Source organism: Melitaea cinxia, chromosome 2 (genome assembly GCF_905220565.1).
Source record: "Melitaea cinxia chromosome 2, ilMelCinx1.1, whole genome shotgun sequence".
Classification (NCBI taxonomy): Eukaryota; Metazoa; Arthropoda; class Insecta; order Lepidoptera; family Nymphalidae; genus Melitaea; species Melitaea cinxia.
The window spans coordinates 4,145,392-4,165,787 of record NC_059395.1 but is presented as its reverse complement, the minus strand read 5'-3'; the positions used below and the strand labels follow the sequence as shown (position 1 = coordinate 4,165,787).

General features: G+C 34.1%; 1 protein-coding gene across 1 annotated transcript in view; it reads left to right on the top strand.

The window, feature by feature from the left end:
- LOC123667185 (microtubule-associated protein futsch) overlaps nt 1–20,396 on the top strand; it is a 60,418-nt gene that overhangs the window by 22,772 nt on the left and 17,250 nt on the right. The window contains exons 3-8 of the mRNA XM_045601156.1: nt 10,915–11,019; nt 11,609–11,831; nt 18,008–18,131; nt 18,596–18,660; nt 19,291–19,469; nt 19,915–20,075. Coding sequence (XP_045457112.1) covers nt 10,915–11,019; nt 11,609–11,831; nt 18,008–18,131; nt 18,596–18,660; nt 19,291–19,469; nt 19,915–20,075 — 857 coding nt within the window. The remainder of the gene's footprint in view (nt 1–10,914; nt 11,020–11,608; nt 11,832–18,007; nt 18,132–18,595; nt 18,661–19,290; nt 19,470–19,914; nt 20,076–20,396) is intronic.

Sequence of the window (20,396 nt, the reverse complement as noted above, 5' to 3'; positions counted from 1 at the left end):
TGTATAATTGATAGGACCGTCTTCAGAGGTCCAGGCCAGTCTCTCAGTGGATAGTGCGACCTTGTTTGCGCCTTCTCAATTTAACTGGTGGAACCCGCTTCTGGGAAGCCAGTCAACCGATTCGCAGTCACACAAATTCCACGTGAGCGTTGTGGCCACTGTATGTGGATTCTCCAAATGTCGATGGAAATCCTTAGAGTTTATAGTCTTGATTGACCGTTTTCTTGAGTGATTTCTCGAAGAAATATTTATTTTTTCTCGAAGGATCAACGACTGTATGTATCCTCGAAGTAAGACTGTTGTCTTCTAGCCTGCAGGTTCAGAATGACTGCGCAGCTTGTCAGCAGCAAGGCTGTATTCTCGAAGGACCAAAAAACTGTATGTATCCTCGAAGTAAGACTGTTGTCTTGTAGCTTGCAGGTTCAGAATGACTGCGTAGCTTGTCAGCAGCAAGGCTGTATTCTCGAAGGACCAAAAAACTGTATGTATGGTCCTGTCTGTGTGAATCCTCGAAGAAAGACTGTTGTCTTGTAGAAAGTAATCTCGAAGGACCAAAAAAACTGTATGGTACAGTCTATGGTTGAGTGAGTGATGACATGTGAGGGAAGGTTATGAGGGAAACCAAACCCAATGAGAGTCGATCAAACACTAAATTTATTCAGATTATTTTGAGTATATATAGGCAGAAGTACAGACGTCATTTGACGTCAATCGTAGCAAACAAATATCAATTTCATTAGAAATCTGCATAAGAAAATAACAATTTCGTAATAAATCAGCTAAATTAAAGAGGTTACTAATTAGCAAAACAATCATATTGCTCAATGTGCGTTGACCCGTACAAGTATAAAGTGCTTGTTTCAACATCTATACTTCTATATCTATACTAATATTATAAAGAGGTAAAGTTTATAACTTTGTTTGTATGTAGGGGGTAATCTTCGCAAATACTGATCCGATCATGAAAATTCTTTCACTAACAGAAAGCTACACTATTCAGAAGTGATATAGGCTATATTTTATTGTAATTGAACAATAAATTCAGTAAATAAGAAAAAAAAAATATATAATATTAAAATGGTAAATAAACTAGCGCCATCTATCGCTATTAGAAAACAATTTATAAGTCTTTCGACGTTATTAATTTAGTCTTATTTTAGTCTATCGACGACGTTTTCTCGATTTTTGATAGATGGCGTTGGAGCAACATATTATTTATTTAAGTGCTATAAAATTTGTTCTTTAAAGTATGTTATTTGGTTAATATAATAACAATTAACGCCCAACGAAGTGGGCACGGGTCGGCTAGTTTGTTAATAAAGTTTATCTCATACAAACGTTTCTGAAATACTTTATCAACCGGAGGTAAAACATGTCCTTAGATGCTGTTTCCCCTTAATCGATAAATTACAAATTTTTTCAATCGCAATTTATGAATAGATATATCTGGCAGATATAGAAATCAATGATCTGGCAGATGTGAAGTTTATTGGTGAAAAAGAAAAATCTAATATATAAAATTCTCGTGTCGCGGTGTTTGTAGTTAAACTCCCTCGAAAGGGCTTGAGCGATTCTCATGAAATTTTGTGTGCATATTGGGTAGGTCTGAGAATCGAACAACATCTTTTTTTCATCCCCCTAAATGTTAAGGATAGTCCACCCCAATTTTCTTTTTAATTTTTTGATAAATTATTTATTTTTTATTTTATAATGATTTGGCGTTGAAAAATACATACAACCCTAAATTTTCACCCTTCTACCACCAACCCTTCTTTTTAAATAGCGTTTAGCGGCAAGACAACGTTTGCTGAGTCAGCTAGTATATTATAAAATTTCTATCTCTTAGATAAAAAGAAACAGAGCCTAAACATAACTCAAAAACACAAATCTTCGAATACATAAAGATATCATACATATGTACATATCCATCAAACAATCAACTTTATTTATACGACTCGCTCCCTCGTACGCTCCCTCGGTCGTTCGTTATCGACACGATTGCACTGTTAATAGTATAGAGAGCTGTGGGTTATGGTTGCTTCGCTCCGAGCTAGTATTTAGTCAAGTGTAGAATAATTTTATGGCTCAACATAACTGAACATAAAAATCAGTATAATAAGCGAATATACAGACGACCCATTCAATAATAATAGTAATATTTATTTAAGACACAGTCCTCCTGTTTGTTAGAGAAACCTTGCAACTATGTTAATGGTACATATACTAAAATGGCTACACTAAAATTTTATTCGAATAATTGTTTTTTTTTTACACTATAGTCTATTTGCTTTAAGAAAATAATAAGTCATCGTTGTCACTTAAATTAGCCTTCTAATTGCCTCATTGCAATTAGTTTATTTGAACAAATGACAGCGATGACATACTATTTTCTTAACACGAATATATCGTAAGCTAAAAAGTTAGCCGAGTTATAATAGTCTTAAGAGTTAAATATATATATGTGACAAGTGACATAGTGACACTATTTTATTTTTCCATTCAAATTTATCATTAGCTGTTAAAGAAACAAATCTGTTGTTGTAGTCAAGATATTTAACAAAAGCACCACTTTTTCACTGTATACTTGTGTACCGAGTACTATTTACATATGTATGTTATTAAAACGAAAGAGTTCTACCCTCGTCCGTGCTTCACAGCAAAGCTACTTTATAGAATTCAATTATTGATTTTAATTTGACTCACGATTAGACTCTTGACCCTTATTAATATAATAGTCATATTACAATATTTTGATTCATTTTTTACTTAGTATGTAATCTTTAAAAAAAAGTTTAAAAATAATTTTAAAAACCACTACGTGTTACAAAAAAAAAAAAAATTAGCACAGTATACTTAAATACATTTTAAACGCAATGAAGACATTGTCGCGCCGGGTATTAGCTAGTTGCCAAAGTAAACGCTACTCAGCTAAGTTACTAGCCCAGTGCGAACGAGCCTCCAGGACGAGGAAGCGGAATATATTCTGAGCGGAAATTATTCGATTAAATACCTCACATGTAAATCGGTTTGGCCGTCTGGTTGGTCATTTCTGTCAATAAATATTTTCATAACTATTTGAAATGGTTTTAATATTATCTATCTACGTATGTAACTATCTATATATTAATACGCGAAGACTTGTAAAAAACTTTGTACCCCTTTTTACGAAAATTTCGCGGACTGAGTAGTATAAAATTTCGCACATTTATTGCTTATATAGCTGTGTGGCTACGGCACTAAAGAATTTAGCCACCCCCTCTCTTCCCGTGGGTGTCGTAAGAGGCGACTAAGGGATAACAAGGTTCCACAATCACCTTGGAACATAAGAAGCCGACCGATGGCGGGATAACCATCCAACTGCTGGCTTTGAAATACGTAGGCCGAAGACGGGCAGCAGCGTCTTCGGTGCGACAAAGCCAGTACTGCGGTCACCAACCCGCCTGCCCAGCGTGGTGACTATGGGCAAAACACATGAGTTCACGTTATTTTTGGCGTAAACTTGTGGAGGCCTATGTCCAGCAGTGGACTGTATAGGCTGTAATGATTGCTTATATAGAGCAGGAGTGCAGAATGTGAATATTTTTTTGAAATTACGCAGAAAAATACATTAAATCATAAAATAATTGTGTTTGCTCGCAAACGAAAAAAACCGACTTCAATTACATCGACGAGTAATACAACGTAGATCGACGAAAAAATAGTCAAGTAACTACGCGTTATCAAAGATTACTCAAAAAGTAGTTATCAGATCTCAATAAAATTTATATGTGACCACATGACAAACATCAGCTTTCGATTAAACTAAAAATTGTTAAAATCGGTACACCCAGTAAAACGTTATTGCGAATTTTCAAGAGTTTCCCTCGATTTCTCTGGGATCCCATCATCAGATCCTGGTTTCCTTATCATGGTACTAAACTAAGGATATCTCCTTTCCAACAAAAAAAGAATTATCAAAATCGGTACATCCAGTGGAAAGTTATGCGGTATAATACAACGTAGGTCGACGAAAAAAGCGTCAAGTAAAAACGCATTATTAGATATAACTCGAAAAGTAGTTGTTAGATCTCAAATAAATTTAAATGGGACCAATTGACACACACCACCTTTCGATTAAAAAAAAAATTGTCGAAATCGGTCCACACGGTCAAAAGTTCTGATGTATAAAGTTACTTTTCGCTTCAGCCTGTAACACCCCACTGTTGTTTTAGGTGTCTACACGCATCACTATATCACTACATCACTACACACCAGAGCGGTTGCTAGTTTTTTACTTTTATTATTTCATATTTCTTCTTAATCGGTTAAGAATTTTTGAAATTTATATTTCAAACAAAGAGGCCAAACAGAAAACCAAAAACTAAAATGCTTAATGTACAAAATTAGCCAATATACGAGAACATTGTACATATTGATTATACTAGCCGGTATAGTATATATTACACAATATGTAATGTGGAATTCAAAACAATTTCTTTAAATTTATACGTGTATACCCTTAGAGGTTAAAGTGGTGCCTTCCACTCACAGAAAACAATATGAAATTCCGATCCTGCATAGACATCGTCATCAAGTTACATTGACCTGGAGGATAACAATTTGAAAGCGAGGCGGTATAAAGTGACAATGTCTTCAAAGGAACGCGATATTTACTTTATAAAATACCCTCGCGTTAATTATTTTAAGTGTTTTATAAGAGAACGGTGTCGAATTTTTGTATTAGGTATAAATTTAAAAGTTTGACTTTGTAATTATTATAGAAAGAAAATATTTGTTTTTCTTTTTTAATATTACAGAATTATATTTAAAGTTTTATATAAACAAATTAAGTAATGATAAAAGAAAAATAACAAACAGTAAAATAAAATCTTAATGCTGCAGCCCTCGGGACAAACACACTTGACACAGTTATATAATTAGTCTGAAATATGATTGGGAACAAGGATATTGGGCTAGAGACCCCAATTCCAAAATGAACTTAACCTTACTCAATGAACCTCAACAAATTTGGTAAACAGTGAGTATAGTGTTGATGTTGAAATGGAGATTTTAAATCGTATTATAATCAAAAAAATCTCAAAATTAGCACGTTCTTTTTCTAAAAAATATCGTAAATATAGAACCTCTTTGTACAACAGAACAATATTTACATAAAAGCATTTATATAAAAACTAGCGACCCGCTCCGGCTTCGCACGGGTATAAAATATAATTATAGCCTATGTCATTTCCTGAAAAAATGATTAAAATCGATCCAATAGTTTTGATTTATTCATTACTGCCCGTGGCCCGCACGCGTTAACTTAGAGTAAAAGCCTGCCGGAACCGCCGCAAACGCTACGTACCGCGATTTTTAAATCTGTAATATCTTCGAAAATATTCATTTAAATCATATGCAGTAAAGGGCCATATAGATCTATATTAAATAAAAAATACATTTAAGGTATTTAATTGGATAAGGATTAATGCTGTATTGGTTAAAATCGCTTCGAAAATTAGCCATTATTTGTCGTAAAAAGTAAATGACAAAAAAATGTTATTGTGGGATATCCATAAGAGATAGGTATATACCATCGCGGAGTTTTCTGTAGACCTTTTCAATGTGTACAATACTTAGTACATTATTTTGATAAATCTCGTAGGGTTCAGCCTGCGTTTGCAATTTAAGCGAAAAAAAAAATTATTATTTACGACATAACATTAGAAAACTCAAAAATAACAGTATTTCTCCACTATTTAATGGATGTCATTATACATATAAACCTTCCTCTTGAATCAATCTATCTATTAAAAAGAACCGCATCAAAATCTGATGCGTAGTTTTAAAGATTTAAGCGTACATACATGTGCAGGGACAGAGAAAGCGACTTTGTTTTATACTATGTAGTGATTCGCGTCATTACTGCCTATCGTACTCATTATGGCAAAATATTGTTATCAAACAATGCATCATGTTACATTGTAAAAGATTTTAATTAGAAACAATTCATTTTTAATTTATAATTTAACTAGCGACCCGTTCCGGCTTCGCACGGGTGCAATGCTGATACTAAATATACTACAGAATGTCTTTATTTATAGTGTGAAGCTAGCTTATGACATGGTTATTAACATAATAACAACAACATTCAAATATGCGTCGTTAGATTACACGTTGTTACAGAATGCGTTGAAGAAATAAAGGTTCACTGCTCGTCCCCGTAGGTGATAGCGTGATAATATGTAGCCTATATGTTGACCCGACTTCTTAATAATATTCGTGCCAAATTTGAAGTAAATCCATGCAGTACTTTTTTAGTTTATACCGGACATACATACAGACTAACAGGCAAACAGACAAAAATTCTAAAAACTATATTTTTGGCTTTGGTATCTATTGTATATCATATATATGTATATATATCACACCCCAAGTATTCTTTGAAAAAAATATTCAATGTACAGTTTTGATTTTCCTACCCTTTTAATATATCCTAAATCCTTATCAGTCCGGTTTCCATAAAGGTCATAGTACGGCAACGGCCCTTGTGAAAATCACTGACGACATTAGGCGGGCAATGGACGGTCAGAATCTCACCGTGTTGACCTTGCTGGACTTTAGCAATGCGTTTAACGCGGTGGATTTTGATTTACTGTTGGCTGTTTTGTGCTCAATTAACATATCTCCATCAGCAATTGATTGGTTTCATAGTTACTTGTTTGGTCGTCGGCAGCGCGTTCGTGTCCAGGATTCTTATTCAGACTGGTCTAACGTTAATGCTGGCGTTCCGCAAGGTGGCATGTTGTCCTCGCTCTTATTTTCGATCTTCATAAATTCAATAACTCTCCGCATATCTTCTCTCTACCACTTGCATGCCGATGATCTTCAAATTTATTCTCACGCTAAGTTGACAGATCTACCTACATCAATAAGCAATTTAAATAATGACTTGAAGAACATATATAGATGGAGTAACTCCTACGGATTAAACATTCAATCCCTCAAAATGTCAAGTCATTATTATCGGTAGTCCTAAACTTGTGTGTCGAATAGATTGGTCACTTATACCACCAGTCGTTTATAACAACGCCGTAACCAGTTACAGCGACAAAGTCAAAAACCTCGGAATTATCTTCGATAGACATCTTTCTTGGGCACCTCAGCTGAGTGAGATGAGCCGTAAACTATTTGCAGCTATCGGATCACTGCGACGACTGCAATATTTCCTCCCTCTGCCTACCAAAATTACGTTAGCACAGTCACTCCTTCTACCAATTCTTGACTATGCTGACACTTGCTATCTTGATCTTAAAGAGGAGCAATTAAATAAGCTTGAGCGCCTTCAAAATCTCTGCATACGGTTCATATTTGGTCTTCGCAAATATGACCACGTTTCCGAATTTCGCAATTGTCTCAAGTGGCTTCCGATTCGCTTTCGCAGGAATACTCACATACTCTCGCTACTACACTCGCGTGCAACTGAATCGACTCAAGCCGTATATTGGTATAAAAGATCGATTTTTAGGAAAATGGCTTATCCGATTTTCTTGTTTTTTTTTTTGTTTGAAAGCCTAATCTTTTCTCTTAAAAAATGCTATTCTAATGAGAAAAATCGGTTGAGTATTTATTGATAAAATTTAATTTGACAGAAATGCATAAAAAATGAAGAAAAATGAAAACAACAACATAATGAATAAAAAAATTATTTTTGATATAAGTAAAGAAAATTAAAATTTTCTATACTTTTTATTGCCTCCCCTAGCTTTTATAATGGCTTACATGCGATTTTTCATTGATTTTATCACTTTTTTGATAAAATCTTGAGGTATCGTATTCCATTCTTCCTCTAGCGTAGTTTTGAGCTCAACGATGCTTGATGGAGCCGTATCTCTAGCTCGCACCCTCCATTTCAGCTCATCCCATAAATGCTCAATGCAATTCAGATCAGGACTGAGGGCTGGCCACATCATCGTCTCAATATGCACCTCTTGAAGAAACTGGCGAGTAACACTTGCTGTATGGCACCGAGCATTATCATGCATCAATAGAAAATCTTCTCCTATGTACCCTGCATAAGGTACAACATGATCGAGGAGAATGTTTTCCACGTACTTTTGAGCTGTTAGACCACCACTCCGACCACCACCAGGCACGAAAACAAGCTCGGTCATCCCTTCATATGATATTCCAGCCCACATCATAACTGAACCACCGCCATATGATACTGTTTCAACGAAACATCATTGCGAGGACCATTTCCCTGGACGCCTGTATACTCGGTCTCGTCTGTCGTTGCCATGGAGACACATTCTGCTATCGTCAATGAACAGGTTGGAGCTCCATTGCTCAATAGTCCAATTGAGGTGTTCACGAGCAAATTAAAGTCGGGCTTAACGGTGACCTGCGGTCAGTTTCGGGCCTCTGGCTGGCCGTTTAGGAGTTAAATTGGATTTCTTCAGCCGTCTTCTAATTAGCCACTGACTGACAGCCACTTCTCGAACCCTTCTGAGCTCCTGTTGCACATCAACGCCCGTGAGATACCGATTTCTCAACGAAGTTAAGACAATGAAGCGGTCGTCCGTCTCAGATGTGCTCCGGTGTCTATTGGTTTATGGTCTCCGAACGAAGCCACTAGTCTCTTGAAACCTTCTGTATACTCGTGAAACAGCTGATTGGCTCATGTTAAGTTTACGAGCGACTTGCCTGTGATGATGGCCCGCTTGCAACAAACCAACAACTTGGACCGTTGCTTCTGAGGTAGTGTCCATTGGATCGCGATTTAAATACTGGGAGCTTAAGGAGATGTATACCTGTCAACGTCTGACGAGTGATTGATAAAAAATATGGGTCACGTGAGCTTTTATACATGATTTAGTCTCGCAACTCATGGATACCGCAACGAGTAATTTCTGGAACGCTCATGTTTGACCGTATTTATTTAAAAAGTTTTTCATTGTTTATTTGAAAATGGCTATATTTATGAAAAAAAAATATATGTCTTTCGAATAAAAAAAGTTTTACAAAAATCCGATAAGCCATTTTCCGAAAAATCAAACTTATATACCAATATACGGCTTGAGTCGATTCAGTTGCACGCGAGTGTATATTGTATACTTTTTCATTCTGATACACCTCTGTACCTTAAGGAGCGTTTCAAGTATCTTTGTAATACACATGAACGCACCCTTAGATCTGAGTCTACTTTGATGCTCGAAACTCCAGCTCACATTACTTCTTTTTATTTCAACTCTTTTGCAGTTAAAGCTGTTCAACTTTGGAATGCTCTACCTCCTCCTATAAAACAAGCCAATCCCTATCTTGCTTCAAAAAAGACCTTAAAGCGTACTATTTGTCACTTAATACGTATAATTGTTTTTTATATCCCTGCATAATATGTATGAGTTGCTACACTTGTATTATGTATTCTATGCTTTTATCCATATTACATTATCCATATACAGTATTTCGCTTATAAGTATAGTTCTTTTCTTTTTTTATCAAATAAACAATACTGTACTTATTCATTATAAATAGCTTTAAAAAACCACCAAAAAATTATATATATATACACATACATATAACTAATATATATATATATATATATATATATATATATATATATATATATATATATATATATAAAACTTTAGTTTTACGGTTGTAATTTTACATAGTATAGATAGTCAATGTTTTTCATAATATTGTTTACGTAATGATTTTATATACGCTGTGTGGCTCCGGCAGTAAGAATATACCCCCCTCTTCCTGTGAGTTTCGTAAGAGGCGACTAAGGGATAACACAGTTCCACTACCACCTTGGAACTTACAAAGCCGACCGATGGCGGGATAACCATCCAACTGCTGGCTTTGGAATACACAGGCCGAAGACGGGCAGCAGCGTCTTCGGTGCTTCGGTGTGGTGACTATGGGCAAAACACATGAGTTCACGCCATTTTTGGTACGAACTTTGGAGGCCTATGTGCAGCAGTGGACTGCGATTGACTGAAGTGATATATATACGGTCGAATTGAGTAACATCCTCCTTTCTTGAAGTCGGTTAATTAAAAAAAATATCTATAACTAAATATAGGACATAATTGCGGGTTCGGTACTCGTTTGGAATGGATACTTAATAAAGATATAATTGGTAAATTCAACATTTAACTCTAACACATAAGGAGTATGTATGTGTCGGCGATACGCCAGAGTTTTCTCCCTCAAGAGTCCATTACAGTGATATAACACAAAATAAAGTATTTCTTAGTTTATTAACGCACAATCGCTCGTATAGAACTGACTATATACTTGAATATACTTGAGGCATATATGTACATAGGCTTTTATTTAAACATGGTTTTATAATGCCGCTTTACACCCGGTTCCTACATTCAAAAACCGATTCGTTTTGTTTTCGAACCGTTAAATTTTAAACATATCTTTTCGAAATTTATCGTTTTTAGGGTTCCATATTTTGTACATACCAGCGTTCGGACCCTTCTGAAAACGGGTCAATTATTTAAATAAATAAATATCTATACAATACACACATGGTCGTCTGTTCCTAAAGTTAGCAACTTAATGCTTGTGTAATAGGTAACAGCCGACTTGTATATAGCTACATATTTTTTTCGATAAACATAAATAATACATATATAAATATATAAATATATAAATAAATATTTATATTACATCAGACCCGGGGTGGAAATCGTACCCACAACCCTCGGAGCAGAAAGCAGGGTCACTATAAACTGCGCCTAAGGGCTAGTCTGTCTACTTTACGTCTCTCTGCGTTAATGTAATGCGTAATGTGTTTTAAAATAAAAGTTTTTTTTTTAAACTGTTGTAAAAGTAATAATTAACCGATATTATACTTAACTTAGTAAGGGTAAAGTAATTTCGGTACATTTTATAACGATTTTATTTTTGTCGCAGTCAAAGGCGCTCGGACGAGTATTGTTCGATCAAGTGTGTCGACAGCTACATCTACTAGAAGCAGATTACTTCGGGCTCGAGTACCAAGACGCCAACGGATCAAAGGTAAAGTGAGACCTAACTTTTAACAACGGTAAAGTTAAAATGTACCTTGGAATCTTCAGTACAATATGTTTCAGAACTAACAAGGGAATCCGTAATATGAACATCTTTGTATTGTCCATGTTTGAGTTATTCTTTCAACTACACTAATTGCTCAACTTTTACTGAAGTTTAGATTTTTTATGTCCAGTATAAATTTTATGTTTTATAGAAACTAGTGAGAACTGATAGCAGAACTATATGTCACTGATGGTAATATCGAGTGCAAGTTAATAGAATAATTGGTCAACAATGATTTCTGTTGCTTTCTTTTGTATAGCCATTACAGGATGAAAATGCTAAAGCTACACTATACAGAGTCAAAAAAATAAAAATTAATAGGAAAATGAAACAATAACTAATTATTACGCTTATATTTCAAGTCGGAGAAAAATATACTTAAGCTCTGTCGATCAATTAAGTGGTTTACGATCACTCAATTCAATAAATAGAATTAAATAAAAGCATGCTAGTCAATCTGCAATTAGAGTACCATACTTTTAATAATAAGTATTAAAGTATATAATTATATATTATAATTTTCCCCTTATAGTACTGGTTGGACGTCGAAAAGCCAATGTGCCGGCAAGTTGGTCTGTCAATGTTGGAACCAACTCTGAGGTTTTGTGTCAAGTTCTACACTCCGGACCCCGCTAGGCTCGAAGAAGAGTTCACTCGGTATCTCTTCTGCTTACAAGTGAAGAGAGACCTCGCACAGGGATGCATACAATGTAACGAAAATACAGCGGCTTTGATGGCCAGTTATATTGTCCAAGGTAAGAGAAATTCTTCTTGTTGAGTTGTCTATTTTAATTGGATGTTACAAGTCAGAATTTTCCGCTCCGTTTTCAAAGCATAAGTCGTAAACTGCAGAATACGTGAACAAGTATTATTCTTTGTATACTTGTATTACGTTAGGTTGTAAGTTAGCAACGTTACTTTCATAATAATTTTAAGGTTAAGCTACGTTAAAATTCAATAAAAATATACGGGAGTTTCTGAATAGATCGTGCTCATCGTCCCAAATTTTACATTTTAAGAATATACCGAGTTACTCAAAAGAAAAAAACAAACTACACTATCTTCTGAATTCCTTAATAAAGTATATTATGTATATATAAGATTACACAACGCGGTATGCAAAGAATGGGTGCGTGTTCCAGAAAAAAGCTTATGAAAGCTGAGATTAATATACGAAGAATTCACTTGGGGATTTTGTTTTGTTTGCGTTCTCGGAGTAACCTTTTACGTGTGTTAAATGGAATCCGTAGACTCTATTTAAGTATTAGTGTTATTATATAAAAGTTGGTTTAGGTACGTGTGTGTTTTTGTTTCAAAAGTTGAGAATATATTTGTTTGTGCTTGAAAGGATTTCTATATCAATGTTTATAAATCCTTGTAGGAAAGCGCAGCAGAAAAACATTGCTCTAAATCTGAAGACTCTTGACGCGGAAAATTCCTAGATCTTACAGAAAATTGCTGCGAATTGATACTGCTCTCAAATAATATTGTGTTTCTGTAGTGAGTAAGGTAACCAGAGCTCAGAGAGCGGAGAGAGAAATGAGGCCTATAATATAATTAAAAGGCATATAATATAAGGTGCGGGATGTACATTTAAAAGACAATTAAGTTCAGTTAAGTGTGTACTGTAATTACACTTTAATTTAAGAGCGGAATTAATAAGAAATAGAGATAATAATTTGTATTGTTAAGGAATTTTTAATTAATGTCTCGTTCGCTTTGCGGTGATGTAACTAATAAAATTAGTTTTCACGTGAACGCATGATTTAACAATACGTTTAAAGGATTATTGTTCTAAGTGTTTCAGTTTGTTTGAATATGTTTACTGAATGACCAATCATATTTTGTATATAGAGATAGAGGTAAAGGTCTTCAGTCATATAATAAAAAAGCGCGGCCAATAAACTGAGTTGTTGAAAAACTACATACTTAGCATACAATACAATATCTCGGTATAAAAACTCACTGATGTTCCGCTCGCTTTGACCGATAATGCTGCTATTAGTCATTGACACAAGGTCACAAGAAAATGTAGCTATTATATAAGTTGGCTGTTACCTGTTGCGTGGCATGTTGGCTACCTAAAGAACAGACGACAGTGTGTGTAATTTAAAGATATTTATTTAATTTTGTTCATCGATCTTGTTCTATGTTCTAAGCCTATTTTTGTCTAAGATTCTAGAAATAAAGTGTGTTCTAAATTGTTTTGTATTATAATATCGAAAGTCAGCTGTTCAGTGATTTTAAAAGAATACTTATTTTATTTATTTAATTATGCGTAATTGTAGTATCACTTGTTCCGTTTTTCAAATTGAAATCATAAAACAGTTGAAATACTTATGTTTACTTGTCAAAAACTAAAGTAATTTTTATTTTTGTATCAATCAAACGCGTAAATACACACTAATTGATGTGTCCAAGTACAGGGTCGGAGAGCACCCCACTCACCGTAGACTTAATTAACCCCTTATTGTTACCCCGTCTAGATATTTTGCTTCGAGTAAATAAAAGATTAATTTAATATGTGTTTAAATATCAAGTGTTTCACTCTTACGTTGACACTAGGCTTTGCGGTTAGAACCAGGTTAATGCACACACGTTGTTTCGCATATTATCGAACAAATCGCTTGGCGTTTGTGGTAACTAACTATTCACCTTTATGTTCACTGAGTGATGTCATTAAACCAACACCTACTACTATCCTATTTCGCCACGAGATATTTGTTAAATTATTGTGTAGATGTAATGTGTAGTTTTTTTTCTATTCTCGACTTTTACAATATTAAAACGAAACTATTATGGCGTTGCTCTAAATGTTTCTAGATGTTGAAAAATAAACATTTACTTATTATTACGTGTGGCTTATTCCCATCGTGCCTCGAAGAGCATTTTAAGCCGTCGGTCCCGGTTGTTATCATGTATACCTGATAGCGATCGTTACTCATAGTAGGGAATATATCTGCCAACCCGCATTGGAGCAGCGTGGTGGATTAAGCTCTGATCCTTCTCCTACATGGGGAAAGAGGCCTATGTCCAGTAGTGGGATATTACAGGCTGAAGCGTAAATTTTCTTTACGCATTAGTAAACACTACACATTTATTCGATCATTAAAATTATTAAAATTATATTGTTGTGATAAATTATTATATTGTAGTTATTAAAATAGTAAACGAGAAGACGTTAATTTTTTCCTAACAAACTGTTTTATACCAATTTTGGAGAATGTAATCGTATTTTGACAAAACCAGAATCTATTTCGGCAAAGAAATTGTATATTACAGGCTGAAGCGACGTGTGGCTTAATTTTTCAATTAAATTAATAAAAAAATTATAACCCCAACAAAAATAAAAAGAAGATGAAAAGGAAGAGGATGTCTTATCTAATCTTAATAATTTATGAAAATACTTGTAAAATATTCCTAACCGTGTTTTTTTAGGCAACTGTATTCAAGAAAAAGGACAAATAAGAGCAGAGTTGGTATATTTTTATGAAGACGTACCCGGTTAACTCGACGTAACGATCGTTCAAATACAATCAATGCCCCCGTATCCTTGCCTCGTCAGATCAGGATGTTATAAATTACTGTCTGAATTTGAAACTGCGTTATGATATAATGTCGTTCTGACAGTTAAATGAATACAAATTATTTTAACTGAAATTTAAGATGTGATGTAGTTACTATTGTTGGTCGATTAGATTATCCTAAATCCAACGTCAAACTAATTTATAGTCTTTAATTGATTTGGAACATTGAAGTATAACGTACTACGTACAAGCTCAATGATTTGGAATAATGTACGTTGTAAATGATGAATGTGACACAGAGTCTTTCGATTTCTGTGTAATATGAGCAAATATGTTTTCCAAATGTGTCATATAACAGTCGCAATTTCTAGGCTTGGGGACACTAAAAATTACATTACTAAAAAAAATACTTTTAAACGACTTGTGTTAAATATACGTTATATAAATTCATATATCCATAGGACATTTTGAAAAATTATGTGCTCGCAAACAAAAAAAAACCGACTTCAATTACATCGACAAGTAATACAACGTAGATCGACGAAAAAATAGTTAAGCAACTACGCGTTATCAAAGATTACTCAAAAAGTAGTTATCAGATCTCGATAAAATTTATATGTGACCACATGATAAACACCAGCTTTCGATTAAATTAAAAATTATCAAAATCGGTATACCCAGTAAAAAGTTATTGCGGATTTTCGAGAGTTTCCCTCGATTTCTCTTGGATCCCATTATCAGATCCTAGTTTCCTTATCATGGTACTAAACTAGGGATATCTCCTTTCCAACAAAAAAATAATTATCAAAATCGGTACATCCAGTAGAAAGTTATGCGGTATAATACAACGTAAGTCGACGAAAAAAGCGTCAAGTAAAAACGCATTATTAGATATAACTCGAAAAGTAGCTGTTAGATCTCAAATAAATTTAAATGGGACCAATTGACATACACCACCTTTCGATTAAAACAAAATTTGTCGAAATCGGTCTACCTGGTCAAAAGTTCTGATGTAACATACATAAAAAAATAATAATAATAATACAGTCGAATTGAGAACCTCCTCCTTTTTTAGAAGTCGGTTAAAAAGAAACTCGAGTCGCGTGTCAGAACTGATACACGTTTTTTTGCTTATATTGTGCATGTTCCCATGCTGTCCCCTACTATTTCTCGGTATTGGGGGCATAATTCTGAGAAAGGAGATGGATACGATTCCATACATTCTTGGGCCAAAATGTAATAAATGAAAATGGTATCAATTAATGCATTTAGGCTTATTGATCCCTCCTGAAAATTATCTATATTTTGGCTATCTGAGAGTGGAGTTATTAGACTTTTCGTAAAAGTGAGGTTATGTTACAATGTCTATAAAAAAACCCAATCACTAAGTTCTTGTAGCATTAATGTTTGTTATATTTAGTAAAGACTGTTTGAAAACTCATTACAAATATTGATATACACTTGAAAGCATAAATAAATATCAGGAATGGACTCAGAATACATCGGAAAACAGTAAACACGAATCGAGTGACGGACACAGTATTACTGTTAGTAAGCTGTCAAAGCTGTCATTAAAAATATGATTTATTTTAGATCGATACGAAATCGATAATCATTTTGGTTTATCAAATATTAATTGATATTTTCGATATTAATGTAACTTTATTTAAATGCACATTATTGTTTACAGCTTTAATTATGCATCTAAATTATCTTGAGTTAATTAACTAGTGCAAACATTTTCTTTTTGAATTCTGTAATCGATTATAGTGGAATCGATACCCAAATAATTTGATGAAAACTATCTTTCTCAATTTTCTCCGCTTCCAGATTCAGAATTGAGCTGATATTTTATATTTTAAAATAAAAAAATAGGACCAATTTTTTAAACAATATCTCTACTCATTACATTTTGGCCCAAAAGTCCCCATCTCCTTTAGACATCATTGAAAAAACCAGTCATAAGAAATGTTTTTTTTTTTCAAAATTTTTTGCAAAGTTAAAGTCATAAATTTTGGCACTTTTTTGCGAGCTAATTAATTGTTATTTTATCCTTACCGCCGAGTACATGGCATAATATTTTATTTTTATTTTAAAGTAATCGATCCCACTACTTTGGGTAAAATCAAAATAAAATAATTAATAGAATTATTGTTTTTTAATTCTATTTCTATTTTGTTGTCTAGTTTTACTACCTTTCGAGGTTGCACTTTATCACGGGACACCTTTATAATCAAGTCGCTAAATATTCGTGTGAACAGTACCGTCTAATTCCGTTAAATAAATAAATTAGCGCCTCACAATCCATGGACTGCAGTAGGATGACAATCCTGTGTCGGGGTTCAGAAACACTAACAATACAAGCACAAACGTTCAGACCAAGACAAACATCTGAATGGTCTATACAAAAATTTGTCGTTACCGTCAGATGTCAATGACCGTATTTAATTCATTTCGACTTTTAAATATCTCGGAAAATCTTATCTGGTATGAATGATGAATATGTCAATAAACAATCTTTGAGTATATTGAGTCATCATACAATCCTCCAAATAAAGTAACTACCAAAGCGTATGGAATGGAGGAAACGAAAAAATGCTTTATCTCGAAGTTTCATATCCGAAGTGTAGATAGTGTACTGGAGCTCGCACTAAAGTAAATAATAAATAACTGAGACGAGACTCTGACGCGTTCATGCATTGGACTCTAAACAATGACCGAGACCTTGGCAGCTCGTCATCAATGATGTAAACGTTAACTTCACTTTGTACTCATGGGACTATGTTTTATTAGCTTTGCATATATTATAATATTTCTCATTATTTAACTTTTAAAATTATTTTAACATTAATTTAGTTTTTTTTTCTTTATTAAGTTCTGTCAGTCACGACGATCGCTCTGGTGTAATGGTGCGTGTGCCGTGTCGGCGGTGCCTAAACACCGACGGTCGGGTTTCGATTCCCGCTCGGAGTTGATATTTGTGTTTATACAAATATTTATTTCCGGTCTGGTTGATAGTCCTTGTGGATCCTCCCACCGTGCCTCGGAGAGCAAGTGCAGTGTTATCAAGTACACCTACCTGATAGCGATCGTTACTCATAGTAGGGAATATATCCGCCAACCCGCATTGGAGCAGCCTGGTAGATTAAGCTCTGATCCTTCCTCCTACACGGGGAAAGAGGCCTATGCCCAGTAGTGGGATATTACAGGCTTTTTTAATTAGAAAGTACAATATAATCCGATTATCTGAACCATAGAAGATATGGGACGTTCATTTTACTCCTTCAAAGCTCATTGACTGTATTTTTTTAAATTTTGAATTCACCACAAAGCTTAAATATTATTAATAATACACCGTACGTACAATTACTGTATGTGTAATGTAATTAAATTACTTTTTCCAGCTGAGTGCGGTGACTTCGTACCTGAAGACTATCCGGACCACACCTACCTCAGTGGCTACAAGTTCTTCCCCGGACAGGATTCGGAGTCCGAGAGGCGGATAATGGAGAACCACAAGAAACACATGTGTGTTTACATATATTTGCAATGCAAATTGTAAACCATACGAAAAGCAAATTATACATACAGCAAAATTACACAACACACACATATAAATATTAACTCGCTTTGAAAACATTTTGGTTACTAACTAATTTAACTTGAAAACAAAATTTATGAACTTCACAAGACATAATGCTAAGAGCTTTCTTTACTAAATATACTTAGGGTTTTTAGGAAACATTCTTAATGACATAAATATTTAATATCCTATTGTCAAAGCTGTAAGAATTAAAATGCATTCTCACTTACTACGGCTTCCGTACTTTGGCTACGTTATTGCTCTAATTACCTTCAAGATAAATGATTTTGTAAATAACCCTTTAATTTTGAAATAGATCTTATGAGACAGTGCTTTAATTTGTTTGCTCTGTTACAATATTAGACTTATGAATCTAATAATATGTTAATGTATGTTACTCTTGTTACAGCGGCCAAAGCCCCGCAGAGGCGGATTTGAATTTATTAGAGACAGCGCGAAGATGTGAATTATACGGTAAAATTTTACTGCTAAATAATGTTACTAAATTAAACAAACATAAATGAATTAAATTTGTTTCATAATAGGTTTCATTTTCTCGCTTATACACAATTTGATAATATATATAATATATATATATATATATATATATATATATATTTTTTTTTTTTTTTTTTTTTTTTTTTTTTTTTTTTTTTTTTTTTGTATAGGGCATGAATAATCAAACCCGAAAAAAAAAACAACAATGAATAATCTAAAGTCTGCATAAGTATTCAGGAATGAAATTATACCATTTTCAAAATATTGATGATGCGTTAGCGCAATGGTCACAGCACTTGCTTATGGCTTTTGTATTGGCGGTTGCGGGTTCGATTCCCGTACAAGGTGTACATTTGTTTTGGCCATACCGATTTTCTCCTTGGTATGGGCTCTTGGACTTGTATATTGTGTGTTTCTGGACCCCCAACACATGAGTCAATCCTAGTGAGGTCCGTTAAGTGTTAAGTGTTTATTTAGAACTTCATAATATGGAAGACTCTCTGTACCCAAATAAACCTATGAGGTTTTCATGCTACTTAACTGGTATAAATGATATGTATAGCCCAAAAAAATATTGCTCTTAGAACAGTCGTTTGCCTTTTGTAGGTATAAAGATGCATGCGGCAAAAGACCATGAGGGTGTTCCTCTAAACCTAGCGGTGGCTCACATGGGCATCGTCGTGTTCCAACACATCACCAAGATCAACACCTTCAGCTGGGCCAAGATCAGGAAGATATCCTTCAAGAGGAAACGATTCTTGATCAAATTACATCCGGAGGGATACGTAATGCTTGCTTATAATCTCTGTTAACATCAAATGAACCCTACTAACCCTAACTAATCAAATAATTATTAGCTAAGCAATAAAGGATTATAAGCTTTAAATGCCATTAAATGGGCTAATAGTATAATTCAATAAAAGTGGGGGTATAAGTGCCCAAAAAGTGGACAATCTGTAAAAGAAGTCGGTTGAGTATGTTGCAAATCAATCAAAATTGGATAAGTTATTTCAGAATACTATATGAAAAACACCGATAATGGGTTTCTGATCCTACAACTTTAATGTCTGATTAATCGTCGTAAAACTACCTTGCGAGTTTGGGCTATTAAATAATATACGTTGTCACATTTAAAATTTATATTGGATCAAGGATTTCTGCTGATTTAGCAGAAATAAAAATCAGACCAAAAATACTTATTTGTATGTTGCAAAAACTTTTCTTTTCCAGGGCTACTATCGCGACGTAGTCGAGTTTTTCTTTGAGAGTAGAAACGAATGCAAGAACTTTTGGAAGAAATGCGTCGAAAACCACGGTTTCTTCCGATGTTCTAGCGTGCCTCGCCTCCCCAGACACAAGACAAGGGTCATGTCTAGAGGATCGTCGTTTAGGTAATTTCAACTTACATCATTAAGATTGACTTTTTTAATTATAATTGTTTCTATAAAATATAAGTTCGAGTCGGATTTACGCTGTTCAAACATTGAAAAAACTTTTTTGACTTTTTTCTGACTGACAATTGTGAACTTTGAAAAACTTTGGAATATGAAAATATTCATAAAAATGGTATTGCCATATTTTTAAAACAATAGCTAAGATCGAGTTGTGGGCTACCGAACAATATTTTTCTAAAATTGTTCATAAATCACCTAATATATATAAGATATTAGTTGATTACTTAAAGGAATCGGAAAATTATACAATGTGTTGCT